The sequence below is a fragment of the Mustela erminea genome, chromosome 19, assembly GCF_009829155.1.
Source record: "Mustela erminea isolate mMusErm1 chromosome 19, mMusErm1.Pri, whole genome shotgun sequence".
NCBI lineage: Eukaryota > Metazoa > Chordata > Mammalia > Carnivora > Mustelidae > Mustela > Mustela erminea.
The window spans coordinates 16314651-16340702 of NC_045632.1; the positions used below are offsets into that span (position 1 = coordinate 16314651).

At 51.7% G+C, this 26052-nt stretch overlaps 1 protein-coding gene across 4 annotated transcripts in view; it reads right to left on the reverse strand.

Moving 5' to 3' along the window:
• SIPA1L3 (signal induced proliferation associated 1 like 3) overlaps positions 1-26052 on the reverse strand; it is a 234986-nt gene that overhangs the window by 63806 nt on the left and 145128 nt on the right. For all 4 annotated transcript variants that reach the window (XM_032326312.1, XM_032326309.1, XM_032326311.1 and 1 more), the window contains exons 5-10: positions 23238-23426; positions 22175-22349; positions 19336-19439; positions 16572-16729; positions 8642-9218; positions 2233-2507 (exon numbers count right to left, since the gene is read on the reverse strand). In XM_032326312.1, the coding sequence (XP_032182203.1) occupies positions 2233-2507; positions 8642-9218; positions 16572-16729; positions 19336-19439; positions 22175-22349; positions 23238-23426 (1478 nt within the window). The remainder of the gene's footprint in view (positions 1-2232; positions 2508-8641; positions 9219-16571; positions 16730-19335; positions 19440-22174; positions 22350-23237; positions 23427-26052) is intronic.

The following is a 26052-nucleotide window of genomic DNA, read 5'->3' on the forward strand; positions in this document are numbered from 1 at the left end:
TGTCACCTCATGTCAGCCTTCCTCTTGGCTCACTCTGCTCCAGAACCTCTTGGCTGCCTGGCAACAAGCCCAGGGCCTCTGTCCTCACTTTTGTGATGGCCACCAGGTCCCTGCAAGGCCCTTCTTCTGGCTCCTCCTCACCCTCCAAAGTCAGGTTGCTCTCTTTACTTTCCTCACACCCAGTAGCTCCCAGCTGGTGTCTCTAGAGCGCCCCCTACAGGCCAAGTGCTGGTCCATGAGCTTAATTTACAAAGCTTTTCTCCAAACTCACCACCATCTTTGGGGAAAGGATCTGTTACCTCCCTCATTTTACAGATGAAGAAACTGAGACACGAGGTATGAGGCCACTGGCCCAGGGCCACGGTTCACAATGAGGAAGAGCTGAGAGTCAACCCTAGGTAATGTCACTGCAGAGTCTGTGTTCCCATGACACTCAGTTGCCTCTCGCTTTTGCTATATGAAATCACCTCATTCCCTTGCTTGCTGTTTGCTTCCCCTGATCCACTTTAGTAGCTCCCCGAGGGCCAAGGCCTGACTGTCCTCTGTGCAGCTGTGTGCTCAGTGCTTGGGATGTAGTGATTCTCTCTGTCTCTGGCCACAGCTGGAGATCGCTAGGGCACCGACTCACCGATATAAAAGCAGCATTTACCCTGCCTTCCCTATCTGATAAATTCTACCCCAGAGTAACCAAAAAGTTACCGAAAGATTTCAGCCAATAAATGAAGAAGGAATGACGGAATTGAGACCAGTACTTGTTACTCTGTGACCCACAATGAAATAGCTGATCGAGGCAATAATGACACATGGCTGTTGAGGGGGACAGTGTATGATGACAGGTCAGGCGCCACCATCGGAACCCTCTGCCCGTAGGGCCACTCACGGAGGACAACCAGACACGTGGTGCCTTGCAACAGACACACACCTGAGAAGTGTTGTTACCAAAAGAAATCTCACCAGATTTGGATCAAGTTTCTACATCAAACTCCAGTCCACAGGAAATCCATGTGCTAGACAAACAGGGTAAGGGACACCAGGGGGATGCAAGCAGCTAAATGCAGGAAGTGAGAAACTCCAGAGAACAGGTAGCCGGGGTTTCTTCCCAAAATAAATTCCAAGGGGGGAAAAAAAGCAGGAAAGGGAAGCTTGTAGATTAAAAGAGCCTGAAGAGACCCATCAACCAAATACAACAGGAGTAGCCTGATTAACAAAACAATTCTTTCTATAAAAGATTCTATAAAAGATACAACAGAAAGGTAAATACTGATGGATACGTGATCCTGAGTTACTGGTAAAAATTTTAAGTATAGTCCTAATTTTTTAGAGGTTCTTATTGGGCAGAGATACAATCTAATCACTGGGACTGCTTCAAATAATCCAAGGGGAGGGGAGGTACAGAACTTGAAAAATAACAAAACAACAGGCCCAGTGTTGGTAAGTGTTGAAACAGGGCTCAGTACACTTTGGTATGTTTGAAGTGTTCCATTAAAAAAACAAGACAAACTCTTCGTTGTCTTCCCACTACGTGTGGAATAAAACCCAATTTGTCCCCATGCCTGTAAGCGCCCCTGGAAGGCTGCCCCACCTCTCACCTGTTCCCAGCCACCCTGGTCTCCGTGCTGCACGGACGGATGAGCCACACACACACACACATCCGAGACTCTATGCAGACTTTGCTGGGGAGCCCCTAGCCCAACAAGACCACGTGGCTGTCTTTGTCCGGGAGCCTTGCCTGATCCGTGAGCAGCTCTCCCAACACGCTGCAGGCCCTTTATACAGCCTGCTTTAATCTTAAACCTCATTACTGCTTGGTCCTGCATTGTATCTATGTAATTACCGCCTGTCTCTGCCTCTAGAACACAAACTCCAAGGGAGCAGATGCTTGCTCCCTTTGGTCCCTGTGGTCTCCCCAGCACTTTGAAGGGCACTCGCACCTTGTGCTGAAGCAGTGGACCAAGCGCAGTGTGTCCTCGGGGCAAGCTACTTTGAATGCTGTGCGCATCACCTAGAAAATGGGACTGATGAGGGTGTCCACCTCATGGGGCTGTTGTGGACATGGAATGGGGACAGTGGCGTTTGAAGAGCTTCAACTGTAAGTGGCATCCGGCAGGTGTTTGCCAGATGCTGATTCTCCCCATCACCAGTTTTCCTGCTGAGAAAGGGCCTCGGGGGCCAGCACTCCGGAAGCTGCCATCCCACCACCTGGCTCTCACCTTGCAAGGCAGATGTCCTTACCTCCGGGGCGTGCCGTCGTCGAAAGGGGGGATGATGACCACTTTGACAGTGACAGAGGTACGCAGGAGGTCGATCATCTGATCATGGGTCAGTGTGACCACGGCCACCTTGCAGATCTCCACCAGTCGACTGCCTTGCCGGAGGCCGGCCTGCCAGGCAAACCCATAGTCCTCCACCTCGGCCACCGTCCCGTCGTACTTCACATGGAAGCCCAGCTGCCCGAGCCCGTTCCGCCGCAGGGTCATGTCCACCGTCTCCCAGCCGTTGGTCATGACCTGTAGGCAACAGGCAGGATCTAGCCTCCGAAGCTGTTGGGGGCCAGCTCTGGACGACCCCTGCACAGAGAGGTTCCCCCTTGAGGGCCAAAGACCCTGACCTCCCAGGTGATGCCAGGATATAGGAGCACAAACACCCACTCAGCCCCAGCCTGGGCTCTTGACTTCCGAAGACACGTGGATAGGCAACCACGTGGCTTCTTAGCTGGCGGAGACCATGGCAGTCATGAGCCCTGTTCTCCAAATGCCCCTAGCCTTTGGTGGGCTAGCTACAGTGGGATTATACTTCTTGGCCCCCTTGTGGGGCGTGGGCTCTGGGACTTGTTTTGGTCAATGAGTTGTGAGTGGAACCGCCATGTCATCCAGGCTGGGGCATTTCACTGTCGGCCCGAGACCCTCTGATGGGCCTTTCCCCTCTGCCATGATTATTGAGATTGTTCCAGAGAGTGGCTGTCTGTGCTCAGTTGGGGTCCCAGAATGAGAACAATGTGGAGCAGAGACCCCCACCAAACTTAAGCTGGACAGGGAGTGTGAGCAACAGTCAAATCTTTGTTGTTTTAAGCCGCTAGTATTTCATCCTGACCCAGTGACTCTGACCAAAGTAGGCGACCAGAGATCCTGGGATCTTCTCTGGTTGGGGGCTCGCGCCTCACTCTTTACTTCACGGTGCCATTCTTAAAAGAAAAACCCCTTCCCCAAGCTCCTCCTCAGACCGTCCTCCAAGCTGGAGCTGACCAGACCATACAAGGCCTTGCCTCTGATTCACTCCCTGCTTCCTCTGTGTGTGACTGTCGCCACGACCACGTATAACTATAGGTAAGAGGACCCGTCAAGGAGAACCCTGGTCCCTCAGCATGTCCTTAGGAATCCCCTTCTCTTCTTGGGAGAAAAAGATTAACTTAACAAGCCACAGCTATGGCTCCTGAACAAGTCACATCAAGATCGGTATACACTCCCTGGAAAATGCATTAAGGAAAGAGAACGTATAACAGTTCCAGTTACAGATGGGAAGCCATTCTGTGGTTAGAAATGCTGTTGACGACGGACCCATTGCAGCGGGGGCTTTCACCCTTCTCTGACCACTATGCCCCGAGAGGACATTTTAGGTCCCAAATCACTCTACACACTCACGCCTCCATTTACGCACACGTATTCCCTGCAACCCAAATCCAGCCACACTGCTCAGACTGGACGGCCGGAAATGAGAATGTGGATGGGGAAGCACTCACCTGTGGCTGTAACCTCGTCTGATTTAGAAGGCGACAGTCTGCACAGTGTGGGGCACACGTGAGGGACCCAGCACTGCACCCCAGAAGAGTACTTACCCTTCCTCCCTGGGACGGGCTGGGAGACTGTATCCTTTCCTAGCCTGTTCTCCACAATTCTGGATCGAGATCCAGCAACTGATTTCCCAGCCCAACTTGTTCATGGGACACTGAAGAGTTACTGTGACTGTTCGATGGATGGTAATGACAAAACAGTTGTTTTCTGAATAGTCTGTATGTTTGAGAGAAATACTGACATATGTACAGATGAAACGATAGGATGTCCTAGATTTGTTTCAAAATCATCAGGGGAAAGGAAAACAGGGAAGGAAGAAACGAGAGTGGCCATGGGCTGGCTGACAGCCGAGGGGACTGGTGACGGCCTGGGGGTTTGCTAGGTTGAGTCCTCCTTTATGGCTGTTTGACGTTGTCCAGAACTAGAAAGTTTAAACTGGTTGGAAAGGAAAGTCTAGTGTTTAGTGCACTGAATGGGAAACTTCTGACTGGCTCTGTCCTAGCCCACTCTGCTTTGGAAGTCCCCATTCTCCCCCATGAAGTGGTAACCCTTGTGGCCAAAGAATCTGGCTGCGGGTGACAGAGAAATGTCCCGTGTGTCTGCGCCGGTGACCAATGAGGCCACACCATCCCTGGGGCGGGGATGGGGAGGGCCCAACCTCCCTGGAGGCCGCTGCGGGCCTGACAGCTGCCATCCAGCCTCCCTTCTTCCCTTCCTGCTTTTGGTGACAAGACCTCCCACAGCACAACAGACTTGGATGGGCACTTGGCCACCCAGAGGAGGCCTGCATTTCTGTCACAGCTGGCTTTGGATACGTGACTTGGTTGGGGCCAAGAGGACAGATGTGAAGGCGCTTCTACTTCGTTTTCTTCCAAATAAAACTGCCTGCCCTCCACTCACGCCTTCCTCCTTCCTGCCCACAGGGACGTCCCTATAGAGTGGTACCAAGCAATACGGAAGGGAAAGGAGGTGCCACAAGACGAAGGGGATGGAGCTGTCCCTGCCACCGTGACCAGCCTGAGCATTAATTGAAAGAAATAAACTCCACCTTGTCTCAGCTCCCGGATCTCTCAGTCTTTCTCTCAGCAGCCCAGTCTGTAACCCCCAACTATAGCTGCTCTGGACCATTCTGGATAGGGAAGGGAGAGCTGGTCAGGAGTCTCTGTGGTCCTGCAACTTCCATCCCTTTTGCTTTTCTAATGAACCTAAGGAACCCCCAACTGAGGAACAGAAGCACTCCTGATGTTTCCAAGATTCCAGAAAGGCCCCCTGGCACAGGGAGCCAAACACAGGAGACCAAACACGTATAGGTTCATAGGACCCTGTGCCATGCCATGCGGCCACACTCCCCAGTTCCCCTTTAAAGTTAATTTTCCTGGGGACTGATCTCTGTGTGCCAGGCTCTGACTAAGCCCTTCATAGGCCTAATTTCTCCAATCTCTCACTGGTGAGGCAGGTACAACTGATTTGCTTATCTTACAGATGTAAAACCTGTGCAGACTTGACTTTTTTAACTTTTGCTATTAGCCTCCATGCTGCATTCCCCGCTGCCCCCTTTGCTCCTTTCCCCCTCACTCTGCACCAGGATGATTCCAACTTCTTACTTTTGTCTCAGTTTAAAAGTTGTTTCCTCAGGGACCTCCCTGAGGCTCACAAGCTGGGGAACTTGGTGGGTAGGATAAGTGAGAAGCAATTCTCACTGATGAAGCCCATCTCCCTGATGGGCCTGTGGTCAAATAGTATACATGTGCCCCCGCTGCAAGGGAGCACCCATGGGCCTGCTTCAGCTGCCTACTGCCCTGTGCCAACATGCACCCAGTGTAGCCAGAGGCTCTGGAGAGCTACCCACACGTGAAATCTTCTCAAGGTCAAGCTTTGGTAATTAACCGAATAGGTCTCAGGGCTGCATCTGACCTGTGATTTGACACCTCTCCCCAAGACGGGTTCCCTTGGCATGCTCAATACTCCCTCTTTAACCTCTTGGCACTTGTAATTCCTTGTTCAATTTCTGCCTCAGAGGGGAGCCCCAGGAGGGCAGCTAGGGCCTAGCACAGTCCCTGCTGTCCCAGCACCGCCTGGCTCAGAGAGATGCACATAATACTTGCTGACTCAATGAATGAAGGATGTCTGAATCCTAGCTCTGCTGGGGAGGGTGTGGACTCCTTCCCCTGGAGGACTTGGCAAAGCAGACTTGCTGTCATGACTCGTGTATGATGGGCTTGTCCCTTCACAGAAGATGGCTTACATCATCGCTTCCTGGCCACCTGGATGCTCAGTGGGCTCTGGGGCACGGAGACTGTGAGGGGGGCTGGGACAACGGGCTGTAAGCCGCTGCGCTGCCAAAAGGGCCGGGGGTGGGCGTGGGATGGAGCAGCAGAGAGAGGATGTGGGTAAAACATGTCACCTGGCATGGTGCCCGGCATGGTCACTGCTCAAGAAACTCGAGCTGCTGTCAGGATTTTGGGAGGAAGAATACTCTTCAGCAGGGATGAGAAGGGGATCTCCTTCACCAGGCTTTGGGGAGGAAAAAGTGCAGAGCTGTGCAAGGCGCTGCACAGGGTGTGACAGCCCTCCGTGGACGTTCGCTTCTGCTGTTACTATGGGGCAGCATGCAGCCAGCGTTCAGTACAAGTTCCCTGGGTGCATGCTGTATTCCAACCTCAGTGCTGAGGACACAGCGGCAAACAACAAATACATAAATACGCTTCATATGGTGTAAGTGCTATGGAGAAGATTAAAGCAGGGTAAGTGGGTGGAATATGCCAAGCTGGGGGGTTGCAATTTTATATAATGAGGCCTCCTTGACAAGGTGACATGCAACTAAAGGAGAGGAGGAAGTGAGCCGCAGGGGGGATCAGGAAAAGTGCTCCAGCGAGAGGGCATGGGCAGTGCAAAGGCCCTGAGGCTGGATGCCTGCCTGGTACATGCAGGAAGCAGCAAAGGTCTATGGTCCCAGAGCAGAGAGACCGACAGGCAGCCAGGTCACACAGGGTCTCAGAGGCCACCAAAAGCACTCTGGGTTCCATCTAGAGGGGGCAGAGGGTTTGGGCAGAGGAGTGATAGGATCGGATCCCTTGACTGCCTTACTGAGGACAGACCATGGGAAAGCAAGGTTGGAGGCAAGGGAGACCAGCGAGGAGGTGACTGAGGAGGCCAGGAGAGGCTAGGGGAGGCTGTGGAAGGGGAAGAGGAGCTGGAGTCTGCCAACCGGAGGTGGTACTATCAGACGGGATGTGGGAGTGAGAGGAGAACAGTGGGGCAGATGCCAAGGCTTCTAACCTTGACAAATGAAGTGATGGACTTGCCCTTTCTGGAGACAGGAAAACTCTGGGGGCAGTGGAAGAAAAGCAGGAACCTGCTCTCTGACATGTTGTTTCAGGGGCTCGGAGACACCCGGGTGGGGATACCAAGCAAGCAGTTAGCTACCAGTCTTGAGTTCCGGTACAAATGTGTTTCAGAGTCAGGAAAACCTGGATTCAGACCCCAGTCTGCCACCTGCTGGCTGCATGACCTTCTGCGAGAGTCTATACCTGTCAGAGCCTCAATCTCATCCTGTCAAGTGGGGTCAAGAACAGTACCTACGTTCTGTGGGGCGGATGACTCAGCTCGCACAAGCATGCTGCTTATCGGCACACAGTCAGGGTTCAATTAAACTCCTTCAACTGACCAACTGATCAGTATTTATTGAACACCTACTATGTGCCAACCCTGATTTATGCAGAGAGCACAAGCAAGCGAACAAAACAGATGGAGGCCCTGGTTCTTGGATCTCACAACTGAGGTTGCTGTCTAACACTGAGCGTGAACTTTGGGGTCAGGGAAGCTTACAGCAGGGCTCCATCAGTCCAACTTGAACTTAATGAGAAAATGCAAAAGCCCCAAAGGGTGACTGCACTGGCATGTGGAGGTCACAGCCCACTGAGTCAGGCAAGCTTCTCTGGGTAACATAACTCATCCAATCCTTGAAATTTTCACATGATATAGGGTAATTTTTGTTCTCATTTTTCAGACAGGGACATCTGAAAAATGTCAGTATGTTAGTTAAGAACTTGGCTCAAGGTCATAACAGCTGGCCAGTGGCAGTGCCAGGACCTGAAGCCAGGACTTGTGATGCCAGAACCTGTGTCTACGTTAGGCTCCCTTCTCTATTTCACATGCATGATGTGTCCTTCTGTGAAATCCACTGGGAGCCCATTGTCAATGATAGCATTCTTTCCCACACGGCTCACATGTGGCCCCAGTGCTTCTCAGCAATGCTTCAGGCCACCACCTATGAAGCTGTCACCTGAAACCAATCTGCCACTCTTGGTTTGGCCAATAATCTGTGCCTGAGCTGTCTATTAGGAGCTCAGGGTAAGACTTTACCCAGATGGTGAATCTTTGTCTTTTAATAGAGGAAGTTAAGCCATTCACATTTATTGTGGTTACGGATGTGGAATTACTCCTGCTATGTAACTGTTTCTTTTACCATGCTTTTTTATACCCCCCATACCCCGTTTATGCCCCAAACCTTTAATGGCCTGGAAGCTTTTCATTGTTTGACTTCTTCTAGAAGTACCCTTACATTTTGAACATAATCGTTCACTTGTATTTTCTATCAAGATCCACAGTGAATAAACCTATCTTTTGTCTTCCTAAGGCAAAGGCATAAAGAGCCCTGGATCCCTGGCCTGAATTGCCCCCAGAAAGAACCCAGGCTGCAGGGCCCAAGAGACCCCCCAGTGTGTAAGTGGCAATTCTGACGTCCTTGGGGCCAATTAGCATCCTGGCCTGAATCACGGGGCTGGGGGCACCAGGGCTTCCCCAAGGCCAAACCATGGAAGAGCTGCACCATTGTGGAACTCTCCCCTTACCTTCAGTCTCTGGACGATTTCCCTTATGTCTTCCACAGAGCCGTCTGTGGCCTGCAGGAAGATGTGGTCGCCTCGCCCATAGAAGATTTTGAGTGTCGAGGAGTCTGGGGTCCAGCCAATGACATCCCCACAATAGCAGTTGAACACTACCTCCTTGGTGCGCAGGTCCAAGAGCACCACAAACTCGTTAGAAATCCCCAAGATACAGTCGATTTCTATGCCCTGGGCATAGTCCTGAGCTGCCACCCTCCAGGCGATGGCCCCTGCACTGTGCTGCTCAGCGCCTGCCCGCGCCTTTGTCTTCTCCTTCTTCTTGGAGGTCAGCGAGATGAGGTTGAACTTGCCAGTGGAGTCAATGGGTGTGTTAGAGACACAGTTTTCTGCCAGGTCCTTGAGGTACTCCTGGCGGGTCCTGGTGGCCATGGTGTGGAATTTGTCCGATTTGTGTGCAGCATTCTCAGCATTAATCACCTTGGCCAGCAAGAAGTCTCTGAAGACGTCAGACTTGCGGAATGTGGTTCCACTGGGGATCGGGGGACCAAAAGGAGGAGCATCTTTGGATCGGGTCACAGCCATACTGAGGAGGGAGAAATACGTGGTAGAAAAAAAAGCACTTGAGGTTCTCTTTAGTAGGAAGAAAACATGCAATCAGAAATAGGAATTTGCTTTTTAAGAATGGAAATTGACATCTATCTAGTAAGTTGCTGGCCAATTAGACTGGAAACAAGACAGCCTTAGGACACATACGTGCACGTTTACTTCGGACAGATGTCAGAACGTCCATTAATGTACCAAGAATAATTCTCCTAGCATTGTTCCACTTCAGTTACTCTCATATTACATATAAACTATGTGATAGATTATAGTTTGGCAAAAATTCACCCCTCCCTCTCCATCTTTGATGGAGAGTACATGCCCACCCCACTGATCTTGGGGCTGGTCTCACGTAGCTTGATTTGGCCAATGGCTTCCAAGCAAAGCATGAATTGCAGTGGGTGGAGAGGAAGGTGGGCTTGTCTCCTGTGCTCCTGCCATCTCTGTGAGACACGCCCCCAGGGGCCTAGAAGGATGAAGGATACCTGCAGCAGACCTGGAGCCAAGGCCAGCTAGACCTCAGCCAACCTGTGGATGTGTTGGCCAGAGAGAAAGTGCTAGTGTCTGTGAGCCACTGAATTTTGGGGTGGTTTGTTAAGCATTACTGTGGGAACGCCTGACTAATGTGGGACATTTATGTGATTTTTTTTTTTTTTTTTTAAGATTTGAGAGAAAGAGAGAGAGAGCACAAGCAGGGGAAGGGGCAGATAGAGAAGCAGACTCCCTGCTGAGCAGGGAACCCAATGTGGGGCTCGATCCCAGGACCCTGGAGTCTTGACCTGGGCCGAAGGCAGATGCTTAACCAATTGAGCCACCCGGGGGCCGTATGATTCGCTTCTTTCACACACCTGTGTAACATTACTTAACATGTAAATCATCTCTACACAGCTTGTCTTGAAAATTCACTGCAATGAGAAGTTTGAAGAGACCCTTCTTACTTCAGTTTTGGCTGAGGTGCTACTGTGACAGAAACGAATAGCCACTAAGTGAGAAAGTAAAAAGGAAACGATCTAAAATGTGTTCTGCCAAACCAGTGAGCCCCCTCACTCCCCACGCAAACCACAGAGAGAAAGCCCATGGAGAGGAACATCTCTGGAGAAAGCTGGCAGTGAGCCCCATGATGCCTGCATCCACCCTCGCCAGCAGCAGGCGCCTCTCGAGGTGACTGACAGTTGGGAGGAGCCTGGGGTCATTGGCTCCCTGCCCGGGAGGGTGGGCCAGGAGCCCCTGCACAGCCCAGGGAACTTGCGGTCAGCTGTTTTCACAGTACGGCGACATTTCCCTGCCAGCGCTCCAGTCCTGGACAGGTCAGAAATCAGCAGTTGGCAGCAGGGGACAGTGTAACGTGGAGGAACAGAGGAGAGGTAAGCAGGCACCCCAACCACTGAGGCCTCCCCTGGGAAGTGGCCCTGAGCTGGGAGGTGGGAGAAGATTGGCTGAGAAGTCAAATCTAGAGATTGGATGACTATCTCCGACATGTCCTTCCAAGGGCCTGATTAAGTGGAGACTCAGTGGCCTGTGGGGCAGTGGATTTCTTAAGGTAGCCAGAGAGACCACAGCCCCTCTCAGTCACCACCCGGGGGCAGGGGAACATGACTCTCCAGAGAGAGGTGTAAAGGGGCAGCGGAGACTCCTGGAGCTATGCTGTTTCCGTGATGATTAAAACCAGTAGGAGTCCCTGTAAATGCGTGAGCAGTCAGCTTGCTAGGACTTTCTTAAAGAGCTTTGTAGTCTCCTCCACAAAGATGTCACCTTGTGAGCATGGTGTTAGGAGAGATTTCCTAATGCTTCTCCCCCAACTGTAAAATAATTTTTAAATAATGAGATTCCTGACTGAAACATATGCCATGAAACCGGAACACGGTTTAAGGCTTGTTCAGGTTCCAACTCCCAGCCCCTCACCCGCCCCCCACGTGACATGGGGGCCGGTGTAACATTCCTGCCTCTATGAGACAAGCATTTCTGGGATGCCCTCTCTTCAGCACTGGGGGTAGAGTAGTCCCTGACCCCCAGAACTTTTAATCTGGGAGCAGATGTGTACCAAACACACACACTTACAAAAACAAAGAAAGTGAATAGGGTATAGACAAAACAAAAGGACCCAGTGTAGATGGGGAATCCAGGAGGGCCTCTCTGAGGAAGTGATAATTATGTATGCTGGGATCTGAGGCTGAGCAGGAGCCAGAGGAAGGGCTGAGGAGAGGGTCCTGCAAGCAGGGGTCGCAGCAGGTGCAAGGCCTGACTGGGAAAGACGAGACTGGGGTGGTCTGAGCCCAAAAAGTGAGGAGCGGGATGGCAGCCAGGCCTCACAGGGCCTTGATGGAATGTTAGCACTTTTCATCTTTTTTTTTCCGTAACATATATTATGAAATATAATATATATTAATTTTGAGTGAATATGTATTGTATAATATACTATATATATTATTACACCTTTAAAATATCTATGTATATTTTAAAGATTTTATTTGACACAGAACGACATGGTGAAAGAGGGAACATAAGCAGGGGAAGTGAGAGAGGCGAAGCAGGCTTCCCATCAAGCAGGGAGCCCGATGTGGGGCTTGACCCCAGGACCCTGGGATCATGACCTGAGACGAAGGCAGGTGCTTAACAACTGAGCCATCCAGGCGCCCCAGTTGCTTTTCATCTTGATCGTGAGAGCTCACCATGCTTTGACCATCTGGACTCGCTATTCACTCCCTGCACCCCCAGATCTGGTCTCTCCCATTCTCAGTGCCCTGGAAGGTGGGTTTCTGCAGGTTGTCACCTTCACCTGGCTTCCCATGCCCTGCGGCTTCCAGTGAATTCTGCCAACAAGAAGCAGCAGAAATGACAGGAGGTGACAGGAGAGAAAAGCTGGCAGACAGCTTTTTCTTTGGGGCCTTTTTGTTGGGCTGCTGGCAGTGGCTGCCGTCCTTGATCCTTCAACTCACAGCCACAGCTCCTATCTAGGGGCCCCTCTTCATGGAGCCACACTTCTCCCACTCTGTGCCCTCATCTTGCCAAAGGGGTGGGTAATGTGTCCCTGCTGCTGCTGGCCCTGGGATGCCTCACGCTCCTATACTGGTTCCCTTGACCTAGGCCCCCCTTCGAGCAGCCTGTTTGTTCATCCTCAGTTAAAACACAAGCGAGGCATCTGTCCCTTCAGGGTCCATGACAGGCACAAGTGCTCGCAACGAGTGCCGACCAGACTGACGATCTGGGAAGATCACTGTGGCTGTCCCATGAAGAAAGGACTGGAAGGGACCAGAGCACGGGCAGGAGACCGTTGAGCGAGCTCCTGCACATCCCAGGCTGGTTAGGCCAGATCCCTTGATCACCACCTCCACTGTTCACGGTATAGCGACCCTCCCCCAGTTCAGGAGTGCCACGTCAGCAGGTGCCACCTGGACCTTAGCTAAGGCCCAGCACCAGCACAGGGGTTCACTACTGATTAAAACAACTTAGGGGCGCCTGGGTGGCTCAGTGGGTTAAGCCTCTACCTTCGGCTCAGGTCATGATCCCAGGGGCCTGGGATCGAGTCCCGCATAGGGCTCTCTGCTCAGCAGGGAGCCTGCTTCTCCTCATCTCTCTCTCTGTCTGTCTCTCTGCCTATTTGTGATCTCTCTCTCTGTCAAATAAATAAATAAAATCTTTAAAAAAAAAAACAAACAAAAAAAACAACTTAGGGGCGCCTGGGTGGCTCAGTCAGTTAAGCATCTGCCTTTGGCTCAGGTCATGATCTCAGGGTCGTGGGACTGAGCCCCCCATCTGGTTCTCTGCTCAGCAGGAAACCTGCTTCTCTTTCTCCCTCTACGGCTCCCCCTGCTTTTGCGCTTTCTCAAATAAATAAAATCTTAATGAAAAACTCCAAACCCAGCAACTTAAACTTGAACAGGCCAAGGAGGAACAGATTTCTACCAATGCACAGGAGATTTTCTGTAGGTCTGATAGAAAAAGCCATTTCCCAGGAGTAAGGTTCTTCGAAGGCCACACAAACCAGGTGCGTTTTCTTCTGTGCAAAACTGTGTGGGTGAGGCCTCGCCTACAGCCTGGGGGAGGGATAGGATGCCTCAGCAAATCTTTCTAATTCAAGGTGCGTCCACATTGTACTTTACAAATATGAACAGCTTTGCAACTTCTCCAGTCAGCACCTGGCTGCTTGGCCAGACAGACTCTGGTGCTTCCCACAGTCCTGATTCACTATTTTTTTTTTTTTAAGATTTTATTTATTTATTCGACAGAGAGAAATCACAAGTAGGCAGAGAGGCAGGCAGAGAGAGAGGAAGGGAAGCAGGCTCCCCGCTGAGCAGAGAGCCCGATATGGGACTCGATCCCAGGACCTGGAGATCATGACCTGAACCGAAGGCAGCAGCCTAACCCACTGAGCCACCCAGGCACCCCCTGATTCACTATTTGAAGAATCGTGAAATTACAAGCTGCTGAAGGTTTCTGGACAAGCAGAACAATTGGTCCCTTACATCCCAGCAGGTGGGACTGGGTTTTCACAGTTCCCAGGCTGCAGGACACCAGCGTGCCCCTCAGAAATGGCACATTTGGGAGTTGGAAAGGATGGCACCTCACTACACAACCAGGTCACTGGAGCCCAGGAAGTAGTTCCAGAATACTCACAGTTATTCCTTCAACAATCATTTCCTCAGGGTCTGTCAATGACCGCTGGGCCAGGAATCTGTCTGGCCAGCAAAAATCTCTTTAGGGCCCACTAGATGGCAAGCCCCATGCCATGACGGATACACGGAGGGGGACGTGACAGGGGTTACCTTTAATAGAGGCCAGGGCCATGCCAAGGAGTCGTGTTTTGTTTGTTTGTTTTTAAAGATTTTATTTATTTATTTGACAAAGATCACAAGTAGGCAGAGAGGCAGGCAGAGAGACAGTGGGGTAAGCAGGCTCCCTGCTGAGCAGATAGCCCGATGCAGGACTCCAACCCAGGACCCTGAGATCACGCACGACCTGAGCTAAAGGCAGAGGTTTAACCCACTGAGCCACCCAGGTGCCCCCAAGGAGTCGTTTTTACAGCATGATGGGTGCTGGGATGGAAATGTGTTTGGGGACACAGTGGGTTTCAGGGGGGAGGGGACAAGGGTGTGGTCTGTCTGGGGTCCAGCTGCCCGCGGAGAAGGAGGGAAGAAGAAGTGGGGGCAGCTTTGGTTGTGTCTTTAACATTTTCTTTCTTTAAAAATAAAGAGAACTGAAGCAAATATGGCAAAATGTTAACATCTGTTAAATCTGGTGGTGGGCACAAGGGTGTCTGTTATATTATTTTCTGTGCTTTTCAGAGCGTTTTAAAATATTGCATAATATAAATACTTTAAACTGTAAAAAACAGGAAGCGTTTAGGGGCGCCTGGGTGGTGCAGTCTTGATTTCGGCTCAGGTCACGATCTCAGGGTCATGAGATCAAGCCAGGCAATGGACTCTGCACTTAGCAGGGAGCCTGTTTCACTCTTCCTCTGCCCTTCCCCCCGCTCGCGTGGGCGTTTGCTTGGTCATGGTCTCTCTCAAATAAATTAGTCTTAAAAAAAACAAAAAAACCAGGGTCTGTGGATCAGAAAAAAGCCAGCGTCCTGGAGGCCATGGAAAGGCTGGCCTGGAGAGGTGGGGGATCGGCCGTGGGTTGCTGTGACAGCCCAGGCCGGAGCTGGGAAGAGGGGGAACCATCCCCACTCCCGCAGTTCAAGCCCAGCCTCAGCCCCTAATCCGGGGAGAAGGCGGCCTTCTCCTCTGGGTGTGTGTGCCCGTCAACGAGTCCACCTTCCCTCATCAGGACTACCTTCCAGCTCCTGAGGCACATGGGAGGGCAAACGGGTGAGTCCGGGCTCACCCAGCCCGGAGGCGGGGGCACTGGTGGCTGCTGCTCCCTGTCCCATGAACAAGCAGCCGCACATGTCGCCCCATGGCGGAACCCCCTCCCTCCTCTCCTTCACCTCACTGACAGAGGAAAAAGGCAGATTCTAGCGATTCTGCCAGTACCACCAGGGCACCTGTGCACATACCCTTGGACCCAGCAACGAACCCCATTTTTACGAATTTTCCCAGCTGTGTACTTGGACACATGTGCAATGACAGCATATGTAAGATTATCAATGCAGGATGGAGTGGAACCGTGGGTGATGGGAAACAAGCCCAATGTCCAGAGCTGGGGGAAGAGTCTTGTGCACCCACACAAGAGCAGGTTACATGGTCACGAGGAGTAAAAAAGCACTTTAGGGACTGGTCTGCAAAGATCTCGAGGGTCGGTGAGCGTGTGTGACACGCTCCGTGTATATTAACACAGGGAAAAGCAATACTTAGTAGTTGTCCGCATACATACGAGACATCCAGTTGCACAAGGAACTGTTAACAGGGTGACTGGGTGGTGGGAGCGGGACAGGGTGGGAGGAGACTGTGACTTTTTTTGGTTTTTTTTAAACTTTTTTATTTTACTTTTTGTATCTTCTGCATTTCAAACCATTTCCAAAAAAATGGAGAAGAGTGTTCCCTAGCCCACTCCCCCAGAGTCTGTGGTGCTGCTCCAGGGACACGGGCTGCCCTTGGCCTGGGCCTAGGTCATCGGTCAGCTGGTTTCCAAGGACTATAGCTCTATCCTCACCCCACACCCAGAGAACTTTCCACTTGGCCTCTGGCTGCGGGCCACTCCCCTGGGTGAGACTAGGCCCTTGGGGAGGATGCTGAATGGGTCTGAGGCCCGTCCGTGCTGCCTGTTGCTCTGTGAACTGAAACCTCAGCTCTGTGTCCAGAGTGGTGCGTGTGCGTGTGTGTGTGTCCATGCGTGTGTCTGCCCCGCCCCACCCTTCCATCTTCTGAGCCTCCTTCTAGCTATCACTCCTGTGCTCCGCCACTGCTCGCTCCATGATGGGCTCTCCTCACCCCCCACCCAGGTCAGCAAGCCTCAGTTCTGGAGCTTCTCCTCCCAGGAAAGCAAAGCCCTCCTTTTGCTGGATTTGCAGCTGGAAGGAGGTTAAGCTTAGAGGTGCAAGCAAATGAAGCAACATACAGGAAAGTAGAACAGATTGAGCTATGCTCAAACCTGTCATTTGGGAGAGCTGACACAGACAAAGGTCTTTCTGTCTTAAACCAGCTTGAGGAGGGGTTCTTGTCACTTGCAACCAAAAGATGCCAGGCAAATATGAATCACTGATGAGAACTGGGATGCCATGCTCCTTTCTGCCTGAGGATGGCTCTCTAGAAGTGCAGGGACATGAGGACAGAGTTCCCTTGAGGCACACATAGTGGCACTAGCACCCGCCAGGGGACTGCCTACAGGCTGGAGATCAGTTGCTGCAACTTCCTGTGCGTGTAAGGTTGGGGGGAGCCTTTGCAGGGGTGCGTACCTGTAACAGACGTTATCAGTGCAGGGGTTGTGGACTCGGACGATGATGAAGACGTGCTGGAAGTGTGAGCGGATGTTCTTGGGGGTGAAGGGCAGCGCCCCGGGCTCCTGGAAGATGATCGTCACGATGTCGTTTCCTATGTGCCTCTTCCTCAGTAGCTGGTAAATGGAAATGGGGGAGAGGAGGGTGGCACAGGTTGGCTTGTGGGCCTCCCTGGCACCTCCTGCTCTCACTCCTCCCTGGTCTGGTCCCCATAGGCAGCCAGTGGGAACCATGGACCCAGGTTGGATCATGTTTCTCCTGCTCATAGCCCTCAGGTGGCTCGGCCTCACTCAATGTAAGAGTCCCTACATGGCCCAGGGGGCCCCACGCCACCTGCCCCCCCGCCTCTTTGAACTCTCCTCCCACGTTTCCCCTCGTTCACTGTTTCCACCACGCTGGCCTCCTGCAGCTCCTCAAATGTGCCAGAAACTCTTCTTCCTCAAGGCCTCTGCCTTGGCTGTTCCCTCTGCCTGGAACATTCCTCCTGTAGAGACCCCAGGGGCTCCCTCTTTCAGGTCTTTGCTGAAACACCTCCCTCCCACGGAGGCATTCCCTTGGCTGCGGGATCCCCACGACAACCCCCATCTCTGCTCTCCTGCTGCCCCACTCAACAGTTCCTGACACTGAGCACACGGTGGCTTTTCCCTCTTCCTTTCGCTTCTCATCTACTCTCTCCCACTAACAGTGGTCTGTCCGCTACTGTGTGCTTAGTGCTCAGAGTTGTGCTGGCACACCTGGTGCTCAAGAAATATCTCCTGGTGGTTGGAAGCATCGCCTGGCAGATGCTCACTTGCTCACAGCCTGGTTCATGGCTCCCGGCGGCAGATCAGAATACCGCCTGCCGGCCTGATCCCAGGCTGCTGCTGCCCCTGCTCCGGACACTTGGGTTGGGATGGTTGGGGCAGCGGTGGCTTCGGACTGACCCATGGGAACCCAATCCTCTTGCCTCTGTTTCTCATTGTCTCTGACCAACAAACTGTTAGCCTTTGCAGGCGATGATGTGGTCACGGTGTTTTACTTATTTGCTGACATCACAACGTTCCTATTTACACTAGTTAAGCCTCTGTATGACTCTCATGGTCAGGGATCCACACTGGGAACGTGAGGTCCACAGATGGGCATCCTGTGTAGCTCGACACAAAGTGGCCCAGAATGTGGAATCCAGACATTTACACTGAGCAGCGTGACTCACACTACCAAACGTTTCTTTATGTGTGCTTTCAACCGGTGACATTGCTAGGTCAAGTATCTGTCTGCTGCAGCCAGCCCCAGGCGAGGCGTCTTCAAGTGGCCAGCTCCTCTTATCCCAACAACCCCGTGAGGCATGAACTCCCTTTACTGATGGGAACACTGAGGCTCCCAGTGGTTAAATGACTTGCCCTCGGTCACACAGTCATAGGGACAAAGAGTCTAGATTTGAATCCACTTCTGTTTGACTCTGCAACCCAAGCTTTCCCCACCTACCAAATACCCAGCATGAGGGACTGCTTCCTGTGCCCCTCCTGGGTGTCGGGCCCTGCCTCGTGCAGGGACCTTTCCCAAGACATGGGTGCCGTTATTCTGCCCATTTTATAGGGAAGGAGCCCGAGGTCAGAGAGAGAGGATCACACAGCTAAGAAGAGGGGAAGAAAGAATTCAAACTCAGGGCTAACTCTGAGACCAATGCTCTGAAAGAATGCTACAGGTTAACCTTATGGAATCACTTTGCTCTGACCATCTTTGCTCTGTAAAATCTACAGTGTCATCTATACCAATGGAAAAAACAGGCATTTCCTAAATCACAAGTCTGTGGGGCTTCTGTTTTTTAGAAACTAGTTGTTGTCGTCTCAGGACACAGTCTGCATGGCATGTCCAGGAAAGGAGCCACATGAAGCAGGTGTTTGCTGCTCTTGCCCACCTAGTATCTTCTTCTTCTAGAAGCCATGTCCATGTCCTTTGGGAAAGCCCCTCCCTGATCCCTATCAACATTTCACATTGAGCTGACCCCATTCACCCTCCCAAGGGGTGGGCACGTGCTTCAGGCTTGGCCAGTCAGCCTGTTCCATCCCTGCCCCAGGCCCAGGGACTGGCAAGTGAATGGTCAACAAGAGTCAGGCCTGAAACGTCTCTGGGACACCAGGGAGGCACAGCCCTCTCCCCACCAGAGTGGGTCTGCTGGTGGGATGCGAGCAGAGGGCTTTTAGGGGGCATCTTCGCCGTGACTTGGGAAGACCTGTGAATAAGGCTACAATGAAGAAAAGCAGGGGTGAGAAATGAAAAGGATTCCTATTGTCTGAGCCCCTGGATCCAGCCATACCTAAAGCCAACCCTATCCTGGCACTTGGGAGTTACGCCACCCAGTTAGACTCATTTTTTGCTTACAGCTGTTTGGTTTGCATTTCTGTTACTTCTGGTCAAAATAATGTTGACTGATACAATCTTGTTTTTCACAGCACCCCTGATGATGTAAGAGACTGCTGAGTTGGGTTTCTAGATGCAAGCAAGGTGGCCTAGGAACAGCTAGAAAAACACTGGTATCAAATGATACCTGGCCTAGCCTCCAACCCCCAGGTGACATGACCATGGTGTAGAGGGTCTCCAAGGCCATGGACCCCCAGAGGGGCAGGAGAGCCAAAGCCCGCCAGGCAGCCAGCTTCCAGCCCCAGAGAGGGAGAGTGACTTGGGGTTCAGCTGTGTATCCACTGGAAACCATATGGGGGTTCTTTCCCTGGGCCCCACTGACCTGCTGCCTGTTGTTGGGGGTGTAAGGGAGCAGGGTGGAGACGTGGAACATGATCTCGTAGTCCTGGTATGTCGTGTAGAGGGAGTGGGTGCCCGTGGAGTCGGCTGCAACAGAAACACCAGTTAGCACCACGTTTCCCAAACCTCTGGGTTTGTGCCACGTCCCACAGGCCATCTGCGTTAGTTTTCAGCTTGATGTTTGCACTTAACTCCACTCTTTAAAATTCAATAAATTTAGGTAAAAAGGAAACCTTCTGTTACACACCCGGCACACTGGTAAAAATTTCAAAGACTGACTGTAGTAAGGGCTGGTGGAGACGGAGAGCCACTGAATCACTCTCTGTGGCTGGTCAGGCATGCAAAATGGTACAACCACTTTGGAAATCTTCTTAGTAATATCCAGTAATTAAGCCTGAAGATCAGCTTAATTGATGACCCAGCACTTTGTTGGGTTCATAACCGAGAGAAATCGCATACACGTGCCCTGGGATATGGGTAATAAGCACCTTCAAACGTTGGTCAAAAAGATGAATAGGGGCGCCTGGGTGGCTCAGTGGGTTAAGCCTCTGCCTTTGGCTCGGGTCATGGTCTCAGGGTCCTGGGATTGAGCCCCACATCGGGCTCTCTGCTCAGGGGGAGCTGGCCTCCCCCTCTCTCTCTGCCTGCCTCTCTGACCACTTGCGATCTCTCTGTTAAATAAATAAAATCTTAAAGAAAAAAAGACGAATGAACAGACTGGCATACTGACGCAGTGGGGAAACACAGAGCCTTGAAGGTAGCCGTCGTCACCACAGGGGTGAATCTCACATATGTAGTGTCAAATCAAAGATGCCAGACACAAAAGCAGCACATCCTAAAGGATTCTGTTCACATTATGTTCAAAACCATGCCAAACAAATTATAGCTAGAGACACATATATAGGTAGCAAGACCATGAATGATAATCTTGAGAGTCAGTAAACCAATTGCCCCCAATGAGAGGGGACTGTGACTAGGGAGCACAGCTGATTACTGGCTCCATGTTTCTGAGGGGCAAACTGAGGTGCAGGGAGGGAGGGACTTGCAAGGTGCAGTGGAGTCGACTGGAACTCACACTGACACTATGGTCTTTTCTTAGTAGTACTCGGCGCTGCTCTTGAGGGTTTCACATTCCTCACAGGAAACAGACCCAAATCCCTAAACTTGAGCCCTAAAGGTCCTACAGGGTGAGTTCCGCCTGCTTTCCTCACTCCATCCTCCACATTAATTCGCTGGACAACTGCCTTTAAGCCTCAGAGCTTCTGCATGTGTGCTCCTTTCTCCTGGAATGCTTTTCTTGCTCCCTCTCTGCCTCTTTTATTCCGCCTCACCCCTCTCAGGCCGCAGGCCATGTTCTCTGGGCCTTCCTCACCTGGACCCAAGATAAGGTTCCCCGTGCATACTCCTCTCATCTTGAATGGCTCCTTCCTATCCAGTGAGGAAGGCTGGGAGGTTTCTGTCAAACGCAGGAGCAAACCCACGAACCACATTGCAGGGAACTCCAGGATGTCCCGTTCACCTAAGGAAGCCCACTCATTGGCACTTCCGGGCATTCAAGGCCACCAAGCTTTATTCAACTGAAGAGGCTGCAGAGACAGTGGCAGAACAGCCTGCAGAGTCCCTGATCATGTGGCCTTACATTCTGGGGAGAAGCTGGGACAGGTGAGGGCACTGAAGCCACCGCTGGATGGTGCCAGAGCCTGGCCTGGAGACAAGTAACCTTAGGGTGACTGCAAGCTGGGGGCATCCCTATCCAGTAAGCTGGGGCCACTGGGTAGGAGCACTGTGCTCCCTGGGGTCCTCGGAGAAAATCCCCTTCCCAAAGAAACCATGTGGCAGCAGCTGGCCCCCGATCCTGATAGCAACATGATGCCTGCCATTCTGGGCAGGACGCTGAGCCTCAGGAGCAGGCATCTGTCTGAGAGCGGGGATAACAAGTCTCCTGAAGGAACGAGCAAGAGGCCCACAGTCTCAGTGCTCAAGGGCTGCTTGCTTAACAGTAAGCATGGACAGTGGCCTCACAGGAGTGGGCACTGAGCGATGGCTTCTACACAACCGGTATTTTTAAAGCACACTCGACAGTGTACTGTCTGAGGGGGTTGTTCTCACACAGTAAAACTCTAAAGAAAAGCAAGGCAGTGACGGACAAGGCCATATTCAGGGTAGCGATTGCCTCCACGGAGAGGGTAGATATAACCGGAAAACCAGAAGGCTCACGGAGCATCGGTGGCCGTCTGCTTAAAGCAGGTGTGAGATCCGGCATATTCATTCTAGCGTTTCCGTACATATGTGTGCATACACGCATGTAATATGTGTACCTGCGGTGAATAGGATGTACGTGTTCTGTGGCAGTTTGGGGGGGGTGGAAGAGCAAACTGAACTCATATCACGGCTCCTTGGGGAGAGGACTGGCTGCCTGAGGCTCTTGTCATCGCTGTCACTGTCACACAGCACTGTGCATGCAACGCCACGATGCTGCGCATGCGTGCTGGGCACTGTCGGGCACTGGCAGTCACGAAGCCTCGGGACAGCTCCCAGCGCCCGTGTGCGTGAGTTTGCACAGGATGCTTCCAGAGTGTGACTGCTAACTCCCAGAGCAGGTGCGTCTGCCAACTTCACTAGACGACACCCTCCTGTTCTCCCAAGGGGTTGCACCATCCGCGTCCCCATCAGTGGAGGCTGAGAGCTCCCACTGTCCTGCATCCCTATCCAGGGACCACCAGGCCCTGTGACTTTTGCCCCTGGGGTCGGGGTGCGCTGGTGGCCCCCTATGATTTAACTGCCGCTCCCCTCCCGCCACGCGAGGCCACTGCGCCACTTACTCTTGACATCGAGCTGGGCGGCGTACTTGGTGAAGCCCTTCAGGCAGACCTTCTCCCCAATCAGGGAAAGGAACTCCTCGAAGGCGGGGCCGGCATCCTCGTTGTTGTACATCTCCTCCTCCGAGCTCTGGCCAGCCTTGCAGTAGAGGATGCCCACTTTGTGCTTCCGGCACAGCTGTAGAGGCGAGAGCAGCAGCTCTGTGAGGCAGGCCCGGGAGGGACATCAGGGGGACGGAGCAGAGGGGCTTCCTCAGGCACAGTGCCCAGGGGGCTGCTGGAGTTCCACAGCCGTGGAGCAGCGGCGCAGCCAGAGAGGAAGGAGAAAGCATGTGTGTGTGGGGGGCACATCCCCACTGTCCCTCTCTCTCCTTCCTATTCCAGAGGCACGACAGGGTGCCCGTGTGGCTGGCTCCTGTTCTCTCGACACAGTGCCATGCCATTCTTTCAAGAGTAAGGGACAGTGGCCTTGGCTAGCTGCCCCTATAGAAGGTGGCCTGAAACTGGCTAAGATGTCTACAGAAGGAAATTCTTGAGAGTTCTGGGCTCAGTACAGTCAATGCTGCTTTTAGGAGGTGGGCCTCCAATCACCACTTTTGTTCTGTGTCTCGCTCATTCCCCTGGTCACTGGTGACTAGAATCTGGATAGACGCCTGACCTAAGTGTGGGCAAGTCAGATGCTCTCCTGGGACTGAGAGTGACCTAGCTGGGGTCTGCAGATAGCTGTCATTCTCACAGACACTCTGGGAGCTGTGGGAGGACAGAGAAGCAGAGGGAGCCTGTGTGCAGACGGGGGGAAGGGGGGGGTAGGGAACACACACACACACACACACACACACACACACACACGCGCACACCCCCAAATGGCTGTCTCATCCCCAGACCATTTTTCTCCTCCATCACATCCCTGCTCTTGGCACCCTTGGAATTTGATAATAGATCCCCCCTTTTCCTTAAACTAGCTTAGGTGGGTTGCTATTCTGAAAAAGAAAAAAAACAAAGACAAGGACAGAAAGAGGTACCAGGATAGGGTTGCAGTGGTCCCCCTCACTGGTCCCCAGCTCACCCCTTGCTCGTCGAGCTTCAGCAGCTGCTCAGTCACCTTCGGAGTGTTGAGAGCCAGTCGTAGGCAGTGGATGTTGAGCTCAGGGATGACATACTCCAGGGCATCCTTTAGGGGGAGGCCCCGCCCTGTCCCGTGCTTCATGGCGGTGGGGGTGGCGTCCTCCAGGATAGAGCCTCGCAGGGTGATGAGCTGTTTGAGGGAGAGAAGGGAAGGTTAGGAGGCTCTCCGGACCCAAGAAGGGAAGAGAGTGCTGTTCTCAGAGCAACGTGTGTGATGGTCCGAAGCTTGGGCCCCAGGGCCAGCCCTGGCTCAGGACTTGAACTTGCTGCCTCCTCCCTATGAGATCTGGAACAGGTGCCTTCAAATCTCTGGGCCTCAGCTTCTCTTTTTGTGAGTGACGAAATTAATACAGTGACGGCATCCCAGTCCTGAAGGGTGCCAGGAGGACTAAGCTGATGAGATTTTTGAGACAATGGATGGAGCACATCTTTGTCTGTTCAACAAGTACCAACTGAGTGCCCTTGAAGTACAGCCCTGTTTGGGATGCAGTGAACGAAACATTGACACCTTTCCCCACACCCAACTTGCATTTAAGTGGGGAGATGTCATTTAAGTGTATAATGAATAAAAAGGCTCCATAAGGTGAGCACTCAATGAACACTCCGCCTTCCTTATAATATGTGTAAACGTATCACTGTCATAACACGGCTGCTCTTTGTTGGGGCTCCAGGATATGTGTATGTGTGCATGTATGTTCTCAGATTTACATAGGTATATATTTACGACCACACATACACATAATCTTTTCACTGTCACTCAGGTGATTCTGATGTGTAGCCAGGATCAAAAACCTTGAGTCAAGCCAATCATGGCCATCTCATTCCCCTTTCCCAGATGATGCTTTCTACATTTTCCTACAGCTGGCCACATGACTAGCCCCAGGTAATGAAATGTGCGGGGGAGTTCAGCTTGCGAAGGACTTCTGGACACATTTGCCTCCCTTAGTTAAAGGAAAGCCTTTCCACCTGCCCATTTCTTTTTGTTAAGGACGTTGGTGTGAGGATAAGATGTTTGGAGCTGTGGCAGGTATGCTGTGATCATGAGGAAAGAGACAAGAAAACCACAGAGAAGTCAATCTCTCCAGATGCCTACCTCCAGAGTTCTCATTAGAAAATTAAAGCATCCCTCTATTTGTTTTAGCTACGGTTAGTTAGGTTTTCAGGTTTACAGACAAAGCAGTTTCTGACAGACTTTATAACAAAGTCACATTTGTGAAGGTACAGTTGACTTTGGTATATTCCAGGTACAAGAGTAATTATCTTATTAAGTGTATAGGTCTGTTCAGGGGAAGTTTTGTCATCTCCATTTTATATATAAGAAAACTGAAGGGGTGGGGCAGAAGGAGAGAATCTCCAGCAGACTCCCTGCTGAGCACAGAGCCCAACAAAGGACTCGAACCCACAACCAAGAGATCATGACCCAAGCTGAAATCAAGAGTCAGATGCTCAGCCAAACCGACTGAGCCACCCACATGCCCCAGAGCTTCAGCTGGAATCAGGATTCCAATGGACCCCTGAATTTTCCAAAACTCCTGACTTTTTTTTTTTTGAAGATTTTTAATTTTTTTTTTTACTGTAAAGTATAACTCACATACAGAGAAGTACACAACATATGTAAGCATAGCTAAAGGAATTAACACCGAGTGAACACTTACGTAATCACCACAAATCAAAAAAATAAATATTTCCAGGTCCCCCAAGCCCCTTCCCCTCCTCCCCAAAGGCAACCCTACCCTGACTTCTAACTCCACAATTTATTTCTGCTGTTTTTGAGCTTCGTGCAGTTTGTACTCTTTTCTATCTGGCTTACTTCTCACAACACTACGGATATGAGATTCGACCATGCTGCCGTGAGAAGCAGACGTTCTGTCACGACGGATCCATTCTACTGCTGAGCCCAGAAACTGCTTCCAGTGTTGGACAACTGTGAACGTGCTGTGAGAAGCACACATAGAAGCACCATGTATTGCTTAAGAATACATTTTTTGGGGGGTTCATACCTAGGAGAGGAACTGCTGAGTCACTGGGCATGTTAATCTTTAATTTTCCGAAGTTTTCCAAGTGGTTGTACCAATTTACGGCCTGCTGGCCCTGAGAGCCCTGGCTGCTTCGTGTCCCCATTGCACCAGCTCTGGCTTCTGTCCACAACGTGAGCTGGCCATCAGGTGACGCCAAGGGCAGGGCCAGGTCCTGCAGCTCCAGCCCCCCTAAGACAGCACAACGAGGGTTCTACCAGGAAAAACAGCCTCCCTGAGGCAACTGCTACAAGCACTTAGAACACACTTGAGGCTATGGTTTAAAGACTAAGGAGGATCAGTGGTGACTGGAAAAACATGTTGGCCCTGAGTCAACATGTGGACACAGCAGGCAGCAAAAACAATGTGTCATGACGTCACCTCTAAGCATACAGCCTACCCTTTCCAAACAGGAGCTGGGCAACAGGCATACATGGAAGGAATGGAATGATCTCGTGTTTGGGAGTTCCCAGTCTGGCCCCAGTAATTAATAAACAAGGCTTTCTTATCATGATCTTAAACTAGGATCATGAAAAGCAATGATGACAATGAGGGCAAAGCACTACTGGTCTGGGCGGCCCTGAGATTTGGGTTTCAATGAATGCACTAACAGGATCAGGGTTTTTTGTATCCGGCTGACGCTGGCCCGCAGCGCCCTCTGCTGGGCCCAAGGGGAAGCCTGGTCCTGCACCTCATTCTTTCTCCCACACTAGACACAGGTGGCTTCCGGTCACATTCTGG